At 40.7% G+C, this 23,897-nt stretch overlaps 1 protein-coding gene across 3 annotated transcripts in view; it reads left to right on the top strand.

The window, feature by feature from the left end:
- The window catches only part of Mtus2 (microtubule associated scaffold protein 2), a 381,665-nt gene that overhangs the window by 229,506 nt on the left and 128,262 nt on the right, over positions 1–23,897 (top strand). For all 3 annotated transcript variants that reach the window (XM_027928898.2, XM_027928897.2, XM_027928896.2), the window contains one exon: positions 15,086–15,297. In XM_027928898.2, coding sequence (XP_027784699.2) covers positions 15,086–15,297 — 212 coding nt within the window. The remainder of the gene's footprint in view (positions 1–15,085; positions 15,298–23,897) is intronic.

The following is a 23,897-nucleotide window of genomic DNA, read 5'->3' as shown; positions in this document are numbered from 1 at the left end:
CTGGGAAGCAGAGAGAGGTGGGGAATGGGGACAAGACCCAGTCCCCAAGGGCACACCCCGAAGGACTCACTCCCTTCAATGGGCTTTGCCTCCCACAGTTTCCCCACCTCCCAATAATCCCTTCAGCTTCAAATGCCTCAGTGGATTAATGCTCTAAGGTCAGAGCCCTTAGGATTTAACCACCTCCCAAAAGCCCCACCTCTGAACATGGCTGTCCTGGAAATGGAGCTTCCAACACATGAGCCCTTGCAGAACATTCCAGATCCAAGCCATAACTTGGTCTCAGCCCAGGCAATCTGAATCCTAAACTTGCATCCTTAGTTAGTTACCATTTGCCAGAAAGCTGAAGAATACAGGATTTATTCCAGTTTGTGGTTGATTAAAAATGTACAAGAAATAAACAAAAGGCACATTAGTGAGGGTCAAGAGACATAGCTTGGTGCCTAAATAGGGCGAGAAATCAGATCCATGACCCTGCATAGAATTTCTGAAGGGCAGCACCCTTGCTGGATGAACTAGGGAGAAAAAGAAAGCTCACCCTGCAGGAAACTGGCCTAATGCAGTTCTGGCTCTGACAGAAGGGTAAGGAGAGCAAAGCCCTCCCTGAGGACCCCCTAACCACAAGTGTTTTAGTCAGCTTTTTTGCTGCTGTGACTAAAAGGACCCAACCACAACAACTGTAGAGGAGGAAAAGTTTGAGGGCTCACTGTTTCAGAGGTCTCAATCCATGAAGGCCGGCTCCATCCCTCATGGCTCATGGTGAGGCTGAACATCATTATGTGGCAGAGGGAAGCAACTCACATGATGATCAGAAGCAGAAAGAGAGACTCCACTCCCCAGATACAAAATATATACCCCAAAGCCACGTCCCCAATGCCCACCTCCTCCAGCCACACCCTACCCACCTTCAGTTACCACTCAGTTAACTCCATCAGGGGAGTAATTCACTGATTGGGTTAAGGCTGCCACAACCCAATCATTTCTTCTTTGAACCTTCTTGCATTGTCTCACACATGAGTCTTGAGGGGCATCTCACATCCAAACCATAACAGCAAGTCTGTCCTGCTGCAATTTAAAAGCTGGAATCCCTGCTCCCACTGTGCTCCGAAGATTCCATTTAAAAAGCTGTAGTCCTGTGTCCACATAGCAAAATAAAATATGAAATGAATACACGCTCGAGGAAACAACCATCACGAATAAGGTTTTTATATTCAACAGGAGAGAGTGAAGGTATTATGTCATCTTAGACTTTGTTAAGTTCAAATATTTATGTTAAAATTTCTAGGATGTGGCTCAAGCAGTAGCACACTCGCCTGGCATGCGTGCGGCCCAGGTTCGATCCTCAGCACCACATACAAACAAAGATGTTGTGTCCGCCGAAAACTAAAAAATAAATATTAAAATTTTCTCTCTCTCTCTCTCTCTCTCTCTCTCTCTCTCTCTCTCTCTTTAAAAACAATTTCTAGGATAAACAATAAAAGAGAGTACAATTCTGAACAAGTACAGGAGAAAAAGTTGAAATAAAAGGTAAAAATATTAATGTAACGTTGGGGAATTAATACAAATGGAGAAAAGAAAAGGAAGAGGAAAAAGAAGGAAGGGAGAGAGAGAGAGATAAGAAAAATTAAAAGAATCAAATAATACATCACAAAACAACCCAAATATGTCATAATGATTGTTCAGGAACTAAACTCTAGACCCATTAAAGACCAATGGAATAGAGGAAGAGATCAGGGGGAGGGAAAGGGGATTGGAATGGAGCAAACATGTCATATGTATATATGAATATATCAAAATGAACCCCACTGTTATGCATAGTTCTAATGCACTAATAAAAACACTAAAAAGAGAGAAGGGAAAAAGATTTAGATTCCCAGTCTGCATTCATTTATAGAACAACCAAAAAGTATTAAGTGGATATTATATACTGTAAAATCTATTTTCTTTTATGCATCTTGATTTCCAAAAATTTGGACTATTTCCAAAATACATACCTAAAATATATGAATATTAAAAAGTTGAAATTATAGAAATATTAGTATCAAGAAAATACTAAAAACATCGGTGGTGCTATAGTTTGGAAACATTTTTATTATAATTAACAAATACTAAACTGTCCATATGTAAAACATGCAATTTGATAAATTTTGACATGTGAAACCATTATATCAATCAAGATAACACACACATCCCCGATCCTCCAAATTTCATGGTGCCTACCGGAAATCCCTCCTGCTTAGCCTTCCACAGTTCCATCCCAATTCCCAATCACTGATCTGCTCTGTCACTATAATTTTTATTTTCTAAAGTTTTGTATAAATGGAATCATATCATATGTATGTTATTTTACCAACTTTTTTCACTCACCATAACTATTTTAAAATCCAACCATGTGATAACAGTCCATGCCTTTTTATTGGAATTTTATTGGAATAGAATTGTGTGGCTACCACAACTTACCTATCTTCCTGTTGATGGCCATTTGGGAATTTTTTCTTTCCTATTATAAGTAAAGCTACTATCACATTTGTACAAGTCTTGGTATGAATTCCTGATTTAATTTCTCTTGAGCAAATGGTAGCTTAGATGTTTAACTTCTTTAAAAGGTGCCAACTAGTTTTCCATAGTAGTTTACCTTTTCACATTCTCGACAGTGATCTATGAGAGTTGCAGTTCCTCCACATTCTTCCCAGAACTGTGTATGGTCAGTTGGCATTCTCATAGGTGTGTCATGTTATCTCATTGTGGTTTTAATTTGCATTTGCTGAATAACTGATAACTTTATTATGTTGTATGTGGCTTGTTTTGCCTTCTCCTAACATTATCTTTTGCAGAGTTGATGTTCTGAATTTTAATGAAGTTAAATTCTTTTTTTTTTCTTTTATGCACCTTGATTTTGCTTTATCTGAAAAATATTTGCATAATTCAAAGTCACAAAGGTTTTCTCCTTCATTTTCTTCTAAAAGATCTAAAGATATAAGTTTCACATTTAAGTCCATTATCCATTTGAATTGACTTTTGTATGTAGGTGAGGTGTGTTTTGAATTTTTTTTCTTGCATGAGGATATGCAACTAAGTGACTTCTGTTTTTATCTTTAGGATTTCTTTTTTCTCTGCTTAGACTGGTTTTAACTGCTGATGTACTTAGTTTTCTAATATGTGTGTTTAGTATAATAAATTTCCCTCTATGGACTGTAATTGACACAATCTACAGCTTTTGATATACTGGGTTTCAATCTTTCTTGAGTTCAAGATATTTTCAAATTTCCCTTTTTTATTTCTCCTTTTACATATGATTATTTAGAAGTGTGACTTTTTGTTGTTGTTTGCCAGTGTTTGGAGACTTTCAATAAATCTTTCTCTTATTTATTTCAATTTATAATTCCATGTGGCTGGAAGATAAAAGAAAGCCTTGTCCCTCTACTCACTTCTGATACCAGATGTGTGGAGTTTTCACACCAAGAAATTCTCCCGATTCTCTGTGAATACCAGCTGGATTTCTTACAATTTATTTCAGTTCTGACACTAACTACCCGTAGTTTAGCACAAACCCCACAGGTGAACGACTCAATGTCACAAGACTTCCCCCTACCTCAAACGCCACAACTAGTTGGCGCTGTACTTCTGTCCAATCTGGCTACAAATTAGAGCAACCCACAGCCCTACCTTGGATTCTATAATCTGCTATAACAGCTCATAGAACACAGGGAAACACTTTACTTACATTTACCAGTTTACTATAAAGGACGTGCCAAGGAATACAAGAACATATCCAGATGAAGATGTACATAGGAAAAGTCCAGAAAGTTCCCAAGCATAGGAGCTTCTGGCCCCATGGAGTTGGGGTGTGCCACATGGGTGTGTTTGCCCAACCCAGAAGCTCTCCAAACCTTGCAGTTTAGAGAGTTTTATATAAGCTTTATCATAAGCTTATAATAAAAGGGGCTGGATCTGAATATTCACACTTCAAATCACGACTAGGTCTTTCTAGTGACCAGCCCTATCCTGAAGCTATTCATAATCCAATGCACTGAGTCTCCTCATTAAAATGAGAAATGCTCCTAGAATATTGCAAGGGATTTAAGAGCTGTGTGTCAGGAATTGGGGGTCAAAGACCAAATATTAGAACAAAGGATGTACCTAGCACGTAATCACTCAGGAAATTACAAAAATTTTAGGGTTTCTGTGTCAGGAATTATGGGCAGAAACCAAGTATACACTTCTTGGTGACTTGGAGCCTTTTAAAATTTATTGAGATTTGTTTCAGGACCCACAGCAACGTTTATCTTAGTAAACGATTCTTGCCTACTTAGAGAAAATGTCTATCCTGCTTTTTCTATGTAAACTTTTCTACAAATATCATAAGCTGATTTGATGGATAGCATTGTTCAAGTATTCTGTACTATTCCTGGTTTTGTGTCTCCATCTTCTATCAGTAGTTAAGGAAAGCTTTGAGATCTAAAACTATAATTGTAGATTTGTCTTTATCTACTTTCAACTCAGTCAGCATTTGCTCCATGTATATGTATGTATGTAAATATATAGAGAGAACATATATGTCATATTTATACATATACATTATAAACTCATACTACATTGTGATTATTGTTGACTATCAGCACTCAGTTTTCATTTAAAGATATTTAAACAAGAAAAAAATTATATTTTCTCTTTTAGTTTCTATTTCTGGTATTCTTTATTCCTGTAGAGATCCAGATTTTCATCTGTAAAACTTCCTTTAAAGTTTTGTATTGTAGAGATTTGATTGTGGTTAAGTCTTTCAATTTTTGTTCACCTTCATTTTAATACACATTTTTTACTTTCTTCAGAATTCAAGTTCTGAAGTCAAGTTTAAAAAAAAAAAGTCAAGATATTTTTCCACTGACTTCTTGTTTAACTGGTTTCCAGTGAAAAGTCTTTTATATTTATCTTTGTTCCTTTATGCATAAAGTGTATCCCCTCTCCAGCAGCTTTAAAAATATTCTATCCCTGATTTTGAACAATTTGATTATAATATGCCTTGGTATGATTTTCTTCCTTTTTTGTGCTTGAGATTCCTGGACCTATTTTTATCAAATTTGGAATATATTTGCCTTTGTTTTTCAATCATTTTTCAAAAAATTTCAGTCCTTGTCCCTTATCCTCAAGTGCTCCAATTAAACATGTATTAGGCCACTTGAACTTATCCCACATCTCCAAACTCATACTCTGTTTATTTCTTGAGACTTTTTTTTTCCCTGTGTATCTTATTTTGGATAGTTTCTCTTGTGATCTTTTCACTGATCTTTCCTTTCTTTTTAAAATTCTTTTAAAATCGCATCCACTTATTAACTTACAGTTCTGTAGATCAGAAATCCAGGCGTGGCTTAACCAAGTCCTCTGCTCAGAGTATCACAACACTGAAATCAAGATGGTAGCCAGGCTGAGTTTTTGACTGAAGATTCTGGAAAACAGTCTGCTTCCAAACTCATTCAGGTTGTCGTTAGAACCCAGTTCATTATAGTCATAGGCCTGCGATTCCTGTTTCTTTGCTGGAAGTCAGTTAGGGACCACCACCAGCTTATTTGGCTACCTATATTCCTTGCCATGTGATGCCCTCCGTCTTTGAAGCAGTGATTATGTGCTGAATCCTTCTCAAGTTTCAGATCTCTGAGCTTCAGATCTCTGAACTTGACTATGTAGAAAACTTTGCTTGTATCCAGTTTACCTGCTTAAGTCAGTTTCACTCAATAAATCATAAATAATAATACGTCTTGATAAATAATACATCATAATCACAAGAGTGAGATCTCATCCAATTCGGTTTCTACTAGCCCTCAGGCCATTATGCAGGTGTCTTAGCTTGAGCTGCTCTAGACTATTAAGTCATCGACTTTGTGGCTTAGACATCATAAACTCACTTCTCAAAGCTCTAGAGTCTAGGAAATCCAAGGTCAAGGTGCTGGCTGATTTGATCCCTGATAAAAGCCCTCTTCCTCCCTAGCAAGTGAAAGTCTTCTGGCTCTGTCTTACATGGGGAGAGAAGAGATCATCCTCCTTCCTGCCTCTTCTTAGGATAACACTAGTTCCATTCAGGAGGACTGCATAGACTACCTCTTAAAGGCACCTTCCAAATGCCATCACTTTGAGGATTAGGGCCTTAATATGGAAATTCCAAGGTGACACAAATGTTCAATCTATAGCAGCAGGATATTCACATGTAGGAGCAATATTTTGAAAAGTCTCAGTTTAGGATCTTTCCTGTCATAGGTGGAGTCCAAGCTGCCCCTGGAGAATGGTCAATGTGGAAATGCTACCTAGCCATGGTGGAGAGATCTGGGAGATATAATTTTTCTGTTCCTAAGCTCAAAAACTTGTTCCTTGCTCCTTTCTTTACTCCTTTTTTTTTTTTTTTTTTGTACCGGGAATTGAACTCAGAGGCCTTCTACCACTGAGCTACATCCCCAGCCCTATTTTGTATTTTAATTAGAGACAGGGTCTCACTGGGTTGCTTAGCACCTCATATTTACTGAGACTGGCTTTGAACTTGTGATCCTCCTGCCTCAGCCTCCCAAGCTTCTGGGATTACCCTTTACTCCTTTCTGATAATAGCTCTTCTTTCTTTACATTACTGAATATCAAGGATCAACTGAAACCCTTAGTGCCTACATCAGGTCTTTGAGCCTTCAAATGACATCAAGCTAGGAGAAGATTTCTGGGTGGTGAATTTAAGGAGTTCTCTCTCCTGCTGATTGGTAAATTGAATGAGGGAAAGGGCTATATTTTCCGTCATCTCTTCCATCCCTAAAACAAAACAAGCTAGAATAAACTTCCCCTGACCTTCATATTACTAATACTTTTCTCTCCCCATTTGTATGGCTTATGAAAGAATTGTTCATGCTCCTCATCTGTGTCCCTTTTACTTATGGGTTAATCAGATATTTTTATCACTATAATAAAATACCTGAGATAACCAACTTATAAAGAAAAAAGGCTCATGGTTTCTGAAATTCCAGTGCATGATTAACCTCACTGTTTTTTGGGCCTGTGGCAAAGCAACACATCATGGCAAGTGTGTGTGGTAGAGAAAAACTACTGATATCACAAGCCAGGGAGCAAAAGAGGAAGAGGAAGTCCCCAGGGTCCCACTATCCTTTTCATGGGCATGCTCCCAGTGACATAAAGTGATTGAACTGGCTCAAAATCCTGGCTCAGTGGCCAACATGATCTGTGACCTTGGGAAAATTGCATAATTTCTCTGAGCCTCAGTTTCTTCTTCTCTAAAATGGGAATAATATTTATACCACAGTGTCAAGCTAAAGATAAGTGAAAAATTTTGGATTAAATGGCAGTAAAGTATCCCTGTGTTCAAATAGGTCTATGAAAATATCCTTAGCAAGTCTTTTTTATGAGGTAGATTATCATTCAAATATCATAAAGTTCACCCTTTGGTGTTTACAATTCAGTGGGTTTTAGTATATTCATAAGATTGTGTAATCATCATCTTCAATTCCAAAAATTTCCATCCCCAAAGAAAAATTCTGTTCTCATTATCAATCATTCTCATACACCAGCCCCTGTCAGCCACTTATCTGCTCTCTGCTTTATGGATGTAACTACCCTGGATGTTTCATATGAATGAAATCATTCCATATGTGTCTGCTTTTTTCAGTTAGCATTAAGTTTTCAAGGATCAACCATGTCATCACATGAATCATCCCTTTTTATGTTTGAATAATATTCCACTGAATGGACATACCACATTTTGTTTATCTATGCATCACTTAGCATTTTGGGTTTTTTTTTTTTTACTTTCTGGCTACTCTTTGTAATGCTGTCATGAACATTTAAGTCACTTATCTTTTTCTAACAGTAGTGTCTAATCTACTATTAATTTCATCTGGTTTATTTTTCATCTCAGACATTGGGGGATGTATCTCTAGAATTTTTATTTGGGTCTTCTTCATCTTCTTTGTTTCTACATAATATGTTGAGTCATCCCTGTATTTCTTAAGCATATAAATATAGCCATAATAATTGTTTTAATATCCTTATCAAGGAATTCTGTTCCCTGTTTCATTGGTCAGTTTCAATGGTTTGAAATTTTTCATTATGGTTTGTATATCCCTGCTTTTTTGCATGCCTGATAAATCTTTAGATGCCAAACATAGTGAATTTTTCCTCTTTGCGTGCTACATATATTTTTATTTCTATTTTTTAAAGCTTTTTCTTGGATAAAATTGCATTTCTTTTTTTTAAAAAAAAAAAAAGTTGGATCAATCTGGTTCTTGCATGGCAGCTTCATCGACTAGGTACATCTAGTGGTCATCAGTTTCAGGATTTTTCCATAATACAGAGGCAAAAGCCCTCGGAGCACTGTCCTTGGTGCCCGTGAACATGAGCTGTTATACTCCGGCTGGTGAAAACAGGGTCTGTGTCTGACCTCTGTGAACTCTAAGGACTGCTCCTCTTGTCCTTGACAGGGGTCTTTCCCCAGCCTCGGGTGCTTTCTTCACATTTCTCTCTTTGTGGAGCTCTGCCCTCTCTTTTCTTAACTCATGGATGTCCCTAGCTCCACTTAGGTCCCCTGATTTCCTGCATCACAGAGTTAATGGTAGCCTTCCCCCATTTCTTTCCAACTCTTAGGGATCACTGGGCTTCATCACCTGAGGTTCAGTGTCTTGAAAAACCACTGGCTTATGTATTTTGGCCATGATTTTTTTGGTAGTTTGGGGGAGAGGGTAAGTCTGATCCCTCTACCATGTCCAGAGATAGCTATATTTTTTTAGTATGAAACTTTGGCGGTTACCATGCCACTACTGAACCACTATTTTTCAAACTCAAAGAAAGAAGAAGTTCAGGCTTAACCTTGATACATAGAACCCATGCTTCTTATAAATAAGTGTTCTGAAAATGAGAATATTTTATACCAACTTATATTTTATATAAATAGTGTTTATTTAGTTAATGAATTTTTCATGGTTGGCTTTAGAAGCCCTGATTGGATTGTACCTTCCTATTTTTTTCTGTTCTCCTTTCCATCAAAATAGAAAATAATCTGTTCCCTCCTCAGGGTTGGAGACACAGACCTCTGCTTTCTGGGGCATAACAAATCGCTCCTTTGTTGTATGGCTGGATGCTGCCCAATTGCCTAATTTCTACCTCCACCCATACTTCAGACTGGCTGGAAGGACATTTCCCACCCTTATACCACCTCCTTTCCCCCTCAGTAGCCAATCCCAGGCAAACAGTTGCCAAGACCATGTAGAAAAAACTGTGTGACACAGGAAACATTTTCTGAAATACACTTAGTTTGGTTTAATAAAAATAAGCCCTAAGTCCTCAAAGAACTCAACTCATGTGTCCCCTGGGATGTCCCGCTGTCTGTTAGGATGTTGACCAAACTCACAGAGTGCTTTCCCTTAAACTGAGAAGCTTTCAAAGCCATGTCCCCTAATGACTTGCCTTCTGGTTTACAAGTGTGAAGGTCGCAGGCCTCCTCTGATATAAATATGCAGGCTCCAGTGTGGCACTCTCTGTTATTATATCCATTAAGCTTTCCAGTTTAAAAACTGAACCAAGCTTTTCTATCCATTCCAATCCTCTGGATAGTGTCCGGATGGCTGCGGATGAATTTTTAATATTCTCTTTCCATTTTCAAACCCTGTGTCCTCCCCAGTGCTCAGCCTTTGCACGCAAACTGTTTACAGCTCAACCTCTGCACGCAAACTGTTTGCATTCACCTTGGTGATGCTGTCAGTGTACTGGATTTCCCCAGGGGTCTCCAGGTTGCCAGTCGTCACTTAGATCAACACAGATTCAGTCTGCCCCAACCTGTCTGCTGCAGCTAGTACAATGGATGAAAAGAATTTGTGAATGGGCTACATTTGGACAGTAGGAGGTCCTTCTAGATTTAGAGTATGCCTAGAACCTCAGAGATGTAGAGTTGTTCAGCAGCGCTGGCACTGAAGGGGGAAGAACCCAGGGAAGGACAATCGGAAGACCCGAGATGCCCACCACTGTGCCTTGCTATTATCAGTCACAGAGAAAGTGCTCAACAAAAGTAGCCAAGCATTTTGGTCCCCGACAAACCTCAAGACATGAAGCATCCATGAGAAATCAGGTGTCTGTAGGGCCTGGTACATTTTATATTTCATTCAAAAGCAGTACTTTGAGAATATGACTCATTAACAGGAAAAGGGAACACTTGCATATTGATGGTATGATTGTAAATTAGTACATCATTATGGAAAACAGCACGGGGGCTCCTCAAATAACTAAAGATAGAACTACCATATGATCCAGCCATCCCACTACTAGATATATACTCAAAAGAAATGAAATCAGTGTGTCAAGGAGATACCTGCATTGCCATTTTTGGTGAAGCATTACTTACAATAGCAAAGATATGGAATCAACTGATAAATAGTTTTAAAAATGTGATACACATGCACATACATGCACACTTAAACGGAATACTAGTCAATCTTATAAAGGAATAAAATCCTGTCATTGGAGGCAATGTGGAAGGAACTAGAGATCGTTATGTTAAAGGGAATAAGCCAGGAACAGAAAGACAGGCACCACATCATCTCATTCATATGTGGAACCTAAAACAGTTGATCTCAAAGACGTTGAGAGGAGCATGGTGGCTACCAAGGGGCTGGAGAAAGAAGGGGCTGGGAAGGATGGGGAGAGGTTGATTAATAGGTACCATTATTGTTAAATAGGAGCACGAAGTTCTGGGGTGCTGTTGTACAGTAAGATGACTGTAGATAACAATAATGTACTATCTATTTCAAAAAAAACTAGAAAAAAATAGTTTGTATGTTTTTACCACAAAAAAATAATAAGTGTTTGAGGAGACAATGTGTTCACCTTGATTCAGACATTAGACAAGGTTTGCATGAAAACATCCAGGAGGGTGAGGGTGGAGCTCAGGGACACAGCACTTCCATAGCATGCACGAGGCCTTGGGTTCAATCCCCAGCTCCTTAAAAAGTAAAACAGAACAAAACAAAGCCACATAGTACCCCCACCCCATAAATATGTACAATTTTTATGTTTTAATGCATCTCTTAAAAATAAATTTAAAATTTAAAAATATTTGAGAAAGGTACAAGAGCCAGTCAATATAAAACTGGTCTTTCTACTCTTCACTTCATTTAAAGACTTCAACACTGGAATGATACTGGCCAAACTGTATTGTTATATTGTGTGCATGTATAAATATATGTAACAATGACTCCTACCATTATGTACAACTATGATGCACCAAGAAAAAATATGAAAAAAAAAACGAAGACTTCAAAACCATTGATAAGCCCTGCATTGAGGGTCTTCATTCACTAATCTCAGTTTCCTAGTCCCACTGGGTGGAATGAGAACGATACCGTAGGAGACCAGAGCTTTGGTTCCTTGGCAAGAGACGAGGCCCAGATGAGCAGGCTCTACCCGCCTGTGTTGCAGCTTTTGACTCTTAGGAGAAGCACCATAAACCCTGAAAGAACAGGGAAGGAGGTGGTGACAAAGATCCAGCATGTAGAGGTGTCTTCAGGGACACAGCATGCCCTCCTTTAAAGCCTGAGTGGCAGCTCTTCCAAGAAAAGCATTTGTCAGAGTCGGGAGTGAGTGGCCATCACCACTTCTCACCCCATTGCCCACCATGCAGTCTGTGAGCTCCAGGTGACCACCGCCCTCCAGTTGATCCTTTGGGAGCCTCTGTCTTGGCTCAGAGCACCACCCTCTAGTCGTGCCATGAACCCCGTATTTCCCAGCAGATTGGCATTTTCTCTTCATTTTGTGCTGTCTTTCAAAAGAAGAAAGCAAAATGAAGCACCTCTTTTGCCACAGATGAGGTTGCTTAGGTGTCTGTCATCTACTTCCCCCCGTTGGCAAAGGAGCCTGTGACACTGTCTTTATGGACCATCCTGGGGACAGGAAAACAGATGACAGAATGATACTTCAGGGAGTTAACGCTAAGTTTACTCTAAAAAATCTTGTTTCCAGTGAACAGTAAAAATGGGTCTCCAACAGTAAAAATGATTATTTGTCTGAGGAAAAGTAACATTTTACCTAGAGTCTTCCCTTTGTATCCAGGGGGGGATTGGTTTTAGGATTCCCTTGGATACCAAAGTCCTTGTATGTAAAATGGCATAGTATTTGTAGAAGACCTACACAAACTTCCTGTATACTTTGTCATCTCCAGATTATTTATAATATCTAACACAATATAAGTGCTATGTAAATAGCTGTTCAACTCCATTGTTTAGGAAATACTGACAAGAGGAAGAAGCTCCATTTGTACTTGGTTGAATCCTCAGATGCAGAATCTGTGAACAGCGAAGAATAACTGTATTTAGAAAAAGACTGGACCCTTTTAAACTAAAAATCAGTAGAGAACTTCACAGTCAGGTTCATTTCTCAGCTCTTCCAAAGTCTTAGCTCTAGGGACTGGCTCTTTGTCATGTTATAGAAGACACTGAGCACGATGATCCATTTAACAAGGTTCCCAAACAAGGATTGTTTTCACGAGGTGGTTGGGGGTCCCAGAGCAGTTCAACTTCTGCTTGGTGTGTTGATCCAAAAAGTTGATCTTTTGGGAGCCTCTGTCTTGGCTCAGAACACCAGCTTTTTGGTGGCCTCAGGAGTAGAAATGTCAGCTGACTGCACTGTTTTTCCATAGAACACTAGAATTTTGAGTGTGAGTAAAAGCAGTATAATAATGTCAACAATGTCAAAGTAAAGGCCAATAAGGGGATTTTATGAAATCCTTTTATGTTGTCCATTTACCATTAAGGATGTGTTCTAACCTAATGATTAACAATGATCAAGATAATGATAATAATCATTTTAAAGACTTCAACACTGGAATGATACTGGCCAAATTGTATTGTTATATTGTGTGCATGTATAAATATATATAACAATGACTCCTACCATTATGTACAACTATGATGCACCAAATCTGACAGCTGAAAATTCAGGACAGTGAGAGTTCTAAGGGCCACATACTCTAAGGTGACACTATAAAATATAGGTGGCAATTAGCTTTAATTCACTGAGCTGGAAGCAAGTTTTATCATTCTTTTAAAGAACTACCCTCCATGCGACAGTGTCAGGTACCTACCTGGGGCCTGGATGCATTAATTATAGCCCTGAAGGGTTTTATAAATTCACCAGCCACAACAACCAAATGACAAACAGTAGTAGTTATGGGGGGTAAAAATCTACTTTAGGTCTTAGACTGTGTCTTAGAGTTGAATGTAGGCTGTAAAATTCCACACTTTTTGTGTCTTTAGGTGGTTATGTTAGTCTTGTATTTAGGACTGAGAGTGTGTAGATGAAGCACACACAAAGATTGATTTGCCTATAACATGCACGTGAATTTTCTGAAATATTATATACTCTGATCTCATAAAAACAGAAGCAAAACTTTCATATCCTGCCATTCCATTAAATTCCAAGAATTTGAGATATGTCGTGTGTAAGATTGTGTTGCAATCTCTGATGACTTGGAACAGAAGGAAGATTTAGGGAAAATGAGCATGGTTGTCATTAAATGAGCAATCAGAAGTATTTAGATCCATAAACCACTTTCCCCCTCAAAAAAATGAGGCCACCTGTGTATTCACGAGCCTATTACTGTCCCGTGTGTCCTATCAGGTACTGAGGAGGCTATCATTTTCTCATTTGTTTTATGGTTTGTTCCCTGATATTTAAGAAAGGGAAAAAGACAAAAGAGGAAGAAGGAACATTTGAAATATTGCAGGTGTTTCATGATCGTGATGGTCAGTGTCCGAGTCCTGTCCTCTAGAAGGGTGAATACTTGAGCACAAGAAGGAACAGCCTTTGGGTGTAAGTCCACGGCTGACCACTGACTTTCTGCTTGCCTGATTCTAAGCAGTGTGACAGGGTTTTCAGGAGGACGCCTGCTCCCCTGGGGGTCCTTGCTCAGAATGGACTGGTTTCCTCGGTGCTCTCTCCTGGAGTCTCTCTTCTTTCAAAGTTTAGCCTAAAAGTCATCTCTCCTTAGTGCCCCTCTCCCCACTGCCACCATGCCAGCCCTCAGTCCCAAGTGGGGCTCCTGGTTCCTTCTTCTTGGTCCTACAGCTTCCCACATGTGCCTGGGGGGGGGCTTTGTGGGGCAGGCATGGAGGGGGGGCTTTCCTTGTACTGCCATGGAGAGCAGCAAAGGAGTCCATGCAGGTGACGAACTTGTGTCTGTAGAGGTCACTCCGGCTGCAGGCAGGGAAGAATGAGAAGCACCATGAAAGGTGAGTGTGGCTAGGATGCGACTCTTAGCCATTAGGGTGACACAAAGTCACACTGGGGAACAGATTGGAGGGGACCTGCCAGTACATGGGTGCTATGTAGAAATTGAAAGTCAGAAGTCCTTGGAGCAGAGGAGATCTGGGTTGTGATTTGAACCTGGCACTGAAGGCAGGGTACTAGCGCAGCCACCTGAAGGAGGGAAGGAATATGGAGGGATTGCCACCTGGGGCCCAAGGACCAGGTTGCTATGTTTCCTGAGTCTGACTTCTATCTGTATGAATTGATTAATTTCCCATTTGACATTTTCTAAAAGCAATACCCTTTTTTATTTTTATTTTTTATTGGTTCTTTGTAGTTAAACATGACAGCCGAGTCCATTTTGATATGATCATACAAGCATGGAATATATCTTACTCTAGTTAGGATCCCATTCTTACAGATGTACACAGTGGTGGGATTCATTGTGTTGTTTTCATATGTCAGATTCACTCCACTGTCTTTCCTTTGTCCAATCAATCCTCTTTAAGGAAAAAGAAAGAAAAACACCTGCTTCAGTCTTTCCAAGCAGGCGTAAGAGAAATGTCAGAAGCTGGAAGGAATTTGGTGATTTTTGTCTGTTATCCTTTTTCTAAGCATAAAACTTTGCACTTAGAACCACATAAACAGAGTGAATAATTTAAGTCCTTGGCTGGTTTTTATTCTCTTTTCTTTTTAATACTTAAAATGGCAAACTGCAGCAATTCTTTCTCTGCCAAACTTGTTCTTAACGAACTCTGTTATAAGAAACTGTTGTCACATGTGTGTTGAATGAATCTTTCTTTTTAAAAAATAGGTTACCCAAAGCAGAGGACTGTGGTTCCTCGAAATGGGTTTGCACCCAAGCCTGACCTGCAGGCCCGGGAGGCTGAGCGGCAGCTGGTCCAGCGACTGAAGGACAGGTGTGAACGGCAGGCCCGGCAGCTTGGCCTCATTCAGGGGGAGCTGAGGAGGGCCATCTGTGGCTTTGATGCTTTGGCCGTGTCCACTCAACATTTCTTTGGAAAGGTAAGGCCACGTTTGGTAAGGGCATCTTGTTTGGGGACTTTGACAAGGGCGTATATGGTGATGGCCATTGAGTATGTGTCGTAGTTTGAGTTTGGGGTCAGAAGGTCACACAGAATCTTCTGCAGCACCTTGTAATGTTTAGGGGCCAAGATTATCCTCATGTGTCAACAAATGTATTCTGGAAAAAATACTAGGTAACCATTATCCCCAAAGAGAAAATTATATAAAAATGAAAGGGAAGGGTACACATTAGTATTTTTAAGTTGAGATCTTTGAACTAAAATGAAAGTGAATTGTTTTCAAAAAAGAAATGGACAGATTCTGAAATTTCGGCTCATTTCCAATGAAAGGGAGGCAGGGCCTCAGCACCTCCCCTTTGGCTGGTGGGAAATGGAATGTGCAGGTCTGAGGCCTCCTATCAGGGCCATGGTCTCCGTGTTCAGAAGCAAGGGGCGTGGGATCTTTTCTGTGTTCGCTTTCTCTCTGAAAATTGCAGAAAGTGTTTTTTGCTTCTCAGCAAATGTCTGGGGCTCCTGGGGCCGTCTGGAATCTGAGTTAGTTATTAGCTGTAGAGAATGAAGCTTCCATCTCACCATGGCATAGAGTCTGGTGGCAGCCTGGTATCTGACTCTCTTAGTGCTCCAACTCCAAGAGTGCTTAGGGGTGCAACTGAATTGGAGATTTAAATACTGTGAATATCTTAGTTCATTTTCTGTTGCTATCACAGAACATCTGAGACTGGGTGTTAGTAAAAAAAAAAAAAAAAAAAAGGAGTTCATTTTGACTCACAGTTCTGGTGACTAGAAAGCCAAGAGCATGGTGCCAGCATCTACTCAGCTTCCGGTGAGGGCCTGCCCTTGTGCAGTCGAGGTCATGATGGGAAGCAGAAGGGCAAGCAATACCTGCAAAGAGAGGGAGGGCACAAAGGAGCTGGGCTGCTTTATAACAACGACCCACTCTCTGAAGAACTCATCTGTTCCCATAAGAGCTGATCTGGTCTTGAGACTCAACTTTGGTAACCAAATTTCTACATGTGATTTGAGGTGGGTGGGGGAGAAACCACATCTGAACATAGCAATGAATGGTCATTTTGAGTTTTACATGTGGACCTTCTGGTGCCTATAAATGGAAAGAAGTAGAAATGCAGTATAAATTCCTCCCAAATAAGAAAGTGAACTAACTGAAGTTCTGGCTAATTTAAAAATGCAGAAGAATATTAAGCAGCCCTATGTCCACTGGCTTCTGGCTTTATTTATCATCTGAGCCTTTAAGGGTAGAGCACTCTGGCTTTTATGGTATCCTACACCCTCCCTCCCCTCCAGCACGGAAGCCTGAGCTTCTCTTTTTCGTCAGCTCTTTTCTGTTTTGTTTAAAGCACTCAATGAACTGAGCCACGTGACGGGATGCAGTCAAAACAAGGTGCACTTTTAAAATATTGTAAAAAATCACCTTCGGGATATATACATATATAAGGCATATATGAAACATAAATGATTTCCATGTTTAGACTTGAGTCCCATCCCCAAGACAACTCATTATGTATATGCAAATATGCCAAGATCTGAAAAAAAAAATTCTGAAATCCAAAACACTTCTGTCCCAAGCATTTCAGATAAGGGATCCTCAACCTATATACATACATAAAGGGTTTGACCTGGATGGTACTTTAAGAATAGAAATAATTTTTCTAAATAACTTTTCTAAATATGCTTTCTATAGCTCTTCAATATGTATATTTTTCTGAATGTGCTGGTGCCACTAAGAATGTATTAAAAACAAGTCTCTTCACTAAAGAAAGGCTTAGAAGCCCAGATAAGAATCTTCCATTTCTGCCCCGTGCTTATAGCTCACGGCACGGCTGTGAGAGTTGTCAGCTCTGACACTGCCTCAGCCCAGCCTCCAGGGAGTCTGAGATGCCACATTGAGGTGTCAACACCAGCCTCACACTTGTGTTGGCTCCAGGCAGCTCTGCCCCTGCAGTCAGGCATGTTCCCCAACAGACCAAACAGATCTGCTGAAATCCATGGCCCCAGACCTCTGGGTTGGTGTAGTAATGAGTGTGACTCTCCGGGACTTACACTTCTCGGTGTCAGGTTGAAGGGTCTGAATTTCTCTCTTGCTGTGTGGTTCCTGAGAATGCAACTCTCTAGTGTCCCCTGGTGGTTAATCCATGAAACAATCCAGCAGATGATCCTAATGTACAAAGTGGTTACGTTTCACCTTGCAGTATCAAGTTTTACATGTTACATGTGAGGGTGTATTTAATTTAATTAGATTTATTATATTTTTAAATGTTTTTCATATTGGCTTTTGTCACCTTTTAACATTAATTTTATACATGTGATAGTAGGTGATGCTTTTAAATTGCTTTTTAGTTATTATTAGTTTAAGCAAAAAAAGCATAAAAACTAATGTCAAAAAAAATTTCTGTACTGTATTAGTAAGATTTCCATTACTATAATAAAACACATGAGATAATCAATTCATAAAAAGAAAAGGTTTAGCCAGGTGCAGTGGCACACGCCTGTAATCCTGGCAGCTTGGGAGGCTGCAACAGGAGGATGGCAACAATTTAGCAAGGCATCCAGCAAGACCAATTTAGCAAGACCCTGTCTCAAAATAAAAAAGGGCTGGGGATGTGGCTCAGTGGTTAAGTGCCTCTGGGTTCAATCCCTGGTACCAGAGAGAGAGAGAGAAAGGGTTTATTTTGTCTTGACATTTTGGATATTCCAGACCAAGACGACCCTCTTACTTTAGGCCTGTTGTCAGGCAGCACATCATGGCAGGAGTGTATGATGGAGCAAAAGTTCTCATGTCAGGAGCCAGGAAGCAAAGAGAGAAAGACCAAAGGAGTCTCCTTCAGAGTTGCCGCCTAATTACCTAAATACCTCTCATTAATTCCTACCTCCTAAGGTCGATCTACCTCCTAATAGTACATTGTGGTGACTCAGCCTTGAACACATGGACCTTTGGTAGATATTCCAGATCCAAAGTGTAGCATGTACTTGCTGTGCCTAATAAAAAAAAAAAAAAATCAATATTGCACTGTCTTAGTCAGCCTTTTGCCACTGTGACCAAAAGACCAGGCAAGAACAATTTTAGAGGAGGAAAAGTTTTATTTGGCACTCGTGATTTCAGAGTTGCAGATGGACACCTCCATTACTCTGGGCCTGAGGTAAGGCTGAACACCATGGCCAAAGGGTGTGGAGGAGGAAAGCAGCTCAGGGCATGACAACAAGAAGCAGAGAGAGTTCCCCTCACTGGGTACAAAATGTAAACCCCAAAGGCAAACCCTCAGTGACCTATTTCCTCCTGCCACACCCTGCCTGCCTATAGTTACCACCCAGTTAATCCCTATAAATGGATTAATCCACTAATTAGGCTACAACTCTCATAATCTAATCACTTCACCCCTGAAAATGCTTGCTTTGTCTCACAGTGAGCTTTTGGGGGACACCTCACATCTGAACCACAACATGCATTAACCTTCTTTCTCCCAAAGTATAAAATAATCTTGTTGCTTTTACTATCTGATCTTTTGTCCCAAGTTTTTTTTTTTTTAATTCAGAAGAGTGGAAAGAATTAAACCCAAATGCCCATCATCTATATTTAGCACTTATTAACATCCTACCACATGTGCTTTTTCTATGTTTAGTTGTCATTGTTGTTAGTCAGGGGTGTATATTTTCAATATATTTTATATGTATTGACTTTGACCTTTCAAACTCAATTCGCTTGAGTTATCAGAGGATCTTTGTCAATGCTTCAGGTGCTGCCTCTGCATATGAAATTGTCTATGGAGGATTCAAAAAATTAAATAAAAAGCAGAGTTCCTACATAACAGTAGAGCGCCTATTGATGGACCACCTACTGTGTCCTAGGTTCTTTCCATACCTTGTTTGAATTCCCAGAATTAAATTCTTACAATTCTCACGTGGAATTTGGGGAAATGGGCTCAAGGAGATTGTGTAGCCCTCTGAAGATAATTAGAAAGTGCTGCAGCCAAGATACAAATACCCGTCGGCCCACATCCAAGTCCCAAGCTTTCCACTATATGAAAATGCAAGCGCTCCCTCTCCCCACAGCCCTCAAAGTGCTTTTGATACAGTTAAGGGGGGGAAAAACCTAACTGCCAAACAAGTGGGAGGTTAATCTAAAAGTTAACACTTAACCTGGCATGCGGACAGAAAAGGACCTTAAATGATCTTAGCTGGTTGCCATAGAAATCCATAGAGGAAAGCTGGATACTGTGAACAGGAAGGAGGCTTGGGAGAGCCAGGATGGGGAGGGGGTGGCACTTGGGGCAAGTCAAGAGGAAGGAGGAGCATATGTGGGAAGGGAATTCCCAAAGCCCACGGTCTGCTGCTTGGGGTCCCCTTCCCTATCTGTAAGCTCTTGGCAAATCGGTTAATGGTTTATGAACAGAGTTAGGCCTGGGGAACTGTTCTGAGAAGTTCAGTGATTGTCTAGGATGTGTGGATCTGGCCCAGCTCCATTTTTAATGCTCCACAAGAAAGCAGAATTCTTTACCAAAGGATTCTACCTGTTTTTCCTCTCTTCCTCTTGACCATTCTTGGATCAGGTCAGGCGGGTGGACTAAAGAGGAAGAAAGGAGAAACAGAGATAGAATCCGTTATAAAATGCTTACTTCCTTGCCTTAACCATGTAATGCATTCAGATTTTAAATTCGGGAATTCATCAAGATGAATGTCTGCCCTCAAGTTCCAAAAGCAGGAGAGAAGCCATTGTGCCCAGCAGCCAAGGGAGTCCAATTTCAGAGACGTCCCGCTCAGTGGGGCTATCAAAGCAATAATTCCACCTGATCAGAATTAGAAATTTTAAGCTCTTTGTAGCTCCTTAAATCCTAAAAAAGGAACACGTAAATATAGTATTTTGTGCACCACCCCCTTATAAACTATACCCTGCAGTTATCCTCTTTTGGTCCCTTAATTTATCTTGAATAACCTAAAGCTTACTGGAAATGTGAGCACCTCGCTCGGTATTTCTGACAGTTATCAGCACAGAACCTTTGGCAAATGTTGGTGAAGTGGTAAACGCAAGGTAAACAGGTGGTTCCAGTGATCACTATTCTAAAGAGAGTCAAGTGTCACAGGAGTAATGCCTCGTACAGTGGAGTGTTTGCTTTCACTCAAAGAAACTTCATAGCCGACCCCCAGATATCAATATATTCCCCAAATCAAGATAGAACCCCAGATGACATCCCCTAGCAGCTCTTTGGAGTCATAAGAACCCCTGGCCTGGGGTGTCGATAACGGAAACATCACAATGGGAGGAAAATATAACTCAGGAGCAAAGTCTTCTAAACATTTATGGAAGATCCTCAATTCTGGAGGCTGATAAAACCCAACTTTATTGATGCTAATATAAATTTCATAATAAGAACTGATACTTGATTAAGGTAAAAACTAATCGCCCCCATTACTGAACCATCTCTATTGCGCTTTGTCATAAATGGTTCATTTGTTTTTTCAAATGGAATGACACCCTTCTGAGGACACATGGACACCTTGAGGGCAGGCATGAGTTTCACCAGCCACTTTGGAAAGGTGACCTGCTTGTTTTCCCCAGACCCAGGTGGGCAGTTGTTTAAGACTGGTGACAGTCAAAGTGCATGCCTTTAAAATACTCTGGAATGCAGAATTCAATGCAGTCCTCCTGCGGGCCACCAGCAACAGCCTGGGTCACAAGGCCACACCACCCAGCCTCTCTAGACCCATGGCCTCTACAAATACCAAAGTGTCTCTTAGATGTCACTGGAAACTTATCTAAATCAATTAAATGATAAAACTCCCCTCCAAATAAAAATAAGTAGAAGGAATGATAATTTTAGAAACTAATTAGACGCTAAGGAGATGAGTATGGTTGCCTCAGCTCCAGAGCCTCTTCCCTGTGAGAAATGGGCTCATTAACTTTCCTAGAACTCAGTTTTTCTAAAAAATGGAGTTACAATCAGCCCATCCTCAGGGATGACTAGAGGGAAGGGCTCTCCGACCCTGGGCTCTGTGGTTTAATTTGGTGGCTCTAACTCTGAGAGCTCGTGCTGTCATACCTGACACAGCTCTCAGTTCCTCAGGGGACGGAGGTGACTGTTAATCGTGCAGCCCAATTTAACCCACACCTGCAATGTGACCATCATGGTGTTGAAAATATGTTAGATAACTCTCTTTAGGAAAATCACTTAAATAACAAACTGCTGTGAAATATCGACTTGATTCCATTTCTAAGAACATGACCGTTTCCTACATTGGTGGGCTTTGCTAGCACAAGATATGGAAAATCACCTGTCGGGCCCTGACTTCCCATTCCAGAGCTGAGGCACTTAAGTCACTATGATGGGGATGAGAGGTACCGAGGGAGCCTGGAGGAGGCAGAGATGCCTCCAGCCATGCTAACTGGATGCCCTGCATAGAGCAGGGATGCTTGTGAACTGGACTTGAAAGAAGAGGTGGAGGAATCAGGTGACCCAGGCAGCAGGAAGAAAAAGCATGCACAGAGAGTAGCACAGCCAGGGGAAAGGCAGGGCCATAGGGTGGAGGGGATGAGTTCAGTTGGCCTGGAGCATGAAACTGAGGACAGGAATGGGGCAGTAGAGTCAGGGACCTTAAATAACAAAGAGAAGGGCTGCTGTATCAGAGACCCCCAGAAGGCACTGAGGTTTCAGACAGAACACAGAAGTGTTATAAGCTATGTATTAGAAAGATTAATACAGTACCTGAGTCTGACAGTGATAGAAAGGAAACTCCAGGTACAGAAAATAAATAGGAGGCTCTGCTAGTAGAATACTAATGCAGGCGAGGGCTGGGGAGACAGCTCAGGTGGTAGAGTGCTTGCCTCGCATGTACAAAGCCCTGGGTTCAATCCCCAGTACTACTACTACTACTACTACTACTACTACTACTAATAATAATAATAATAGACCAGGGTCTTTAATGGAAAGGAAAGCACAGAGACAGGGAACTGAGGACCTGACAATTAAGTGGATTGGGGGAGGGGGTGGTGTTGATCAAGTATGACACGCCCACATGTTAAGGATGAAACATCCTTATCTACCCAGCCTCAGCAATACCCGGGAATAGCAACACTGGAATGTTAGTGCTAAGAACTTAGGAATTGTGTGTTTATAGCTCTCAGAAATGTGTTAAGGATCATGACGGAGTTTTTAAGAAATCTCTAAGTGCTGGGGGTGTCGCTTGGTGGTAAAGTATTTGCCTATCATGCACGTGGCCCTGGGTTTGATGCCCAACACCATGAAGAAAAGAGGAGAATGAATCTCTGGAACCATACAGTTTATGAAACAGTGAACCCTCAATATCCAGGGGAAAATAAAACAGCACTGTAGGGCTGGGCATTTCTCCAAAATTGTGCTTCTAACTCAGACATCACTTGTCCCTTTGAAATTCAGGAGATATAGCCTGGAACCTCATACCACATGCTGGGGGTATTCTAGTCTCTCCCGTCCTCTCCAGGAACTTCAGTGTGGTTCTAAGTGCCACCCTGTGCGTGCTGACTGTGTTCAGGCAGTGTCCCTCCAGGACTGGTCTAGCGTCCCAGGTTAGTTTCCAGGATTCTTTCTGCATGATGATGCTGGGGTCTCCTTTCACAAAGGAGTTCAGGGGTCACTGAGATGTGAGGCAAGAAAAAGGGGAGCTCTGGGAAAGTAAACTTGGCATCATTTACAGAGAAGTCACATAGAAAGGGATGCGTCTGCCAGGAGAGTGCACACAAGAGGGACAAGAAGACCTGGACGGTGTCTTGAGAAGCTTCCTTTGTAGGAGCCAGCTCAGGACCAGGGCCCCAGAGGAGACAGAAGACAGAAAGGAGCCTCAGAGACTGGGGGAGATGGAAGAACCCGCTTCAGGAAAGCCAAATGAGGGAGTGATTTCTGAACGTTTTGAGTCATTGTAATACCAGGAGCTAGACAGTGGATGAAAGGGCTACAAAATAAGGAAACACCTAATATTTGGCTATTTGAAGCAAGTATCTGTAATTACTACTACTACTACTACTACTACTACTATTATTAAAACACACACACAAAAACAAAAACTAGATTGTCCTGGACCCACTATGATCAAATGATTTAGCAAAGCTTGACCACCTAAGTAAGCCGGCCTTTCACCCTGTGATAAGTGGCAATGGCGCCATCTACAGGACGCTTCCTGGAAATGAAATTCTGTGCTCAGAGAAAAGACTCGCCAAACATTACCTTCAATTCCAAGGAACTGTGCAAAAACCAAGTACTAGTCCCCACTGTTCGATAAAGCGTGAATCACAGACCCGCTTATTCCACAAACTTAATTGAAACTAGGTTTAAAATTAAAACCGCACAGCTCCTTTCATTTATCATTTTATTCCTGACAATCATATTACTAAGACAGCAAGAATAAGATTTATGTGGTACCCTGCAAGCAGTTTCCCTGTGATATAAGTCATAAAAACAATTATACATTGCACAAAGCTACTGTCAAAACTATCTGTACATGTAATTTAGTCCCTGGAGAGAATAAAAGCCCATTATTTCTGCCCCACCAAGAATAGAAAAAGAATCATTTAAAAATCTCAAGTAGTGAAACTCTGTT

Source organism: Marmota flaviventris, chromosome 4 (genome assembly GCF_047511675.1).
Source record: "Marmota flaviventris isolate mMarFla1 chromosome 4, mMarFla1.hap1, whole genome shotgun sequence".
Taxonomy (NCBI): domain Eukaryota; kingdom Metazoa; phylum Chordata; class Mammalia; order Rodentia; family Sciuridae; genus Marmota; species Marmota flaviventris.
This window is presented reverse-complemented; position numbering and strand designations above follow the sequence as displayed.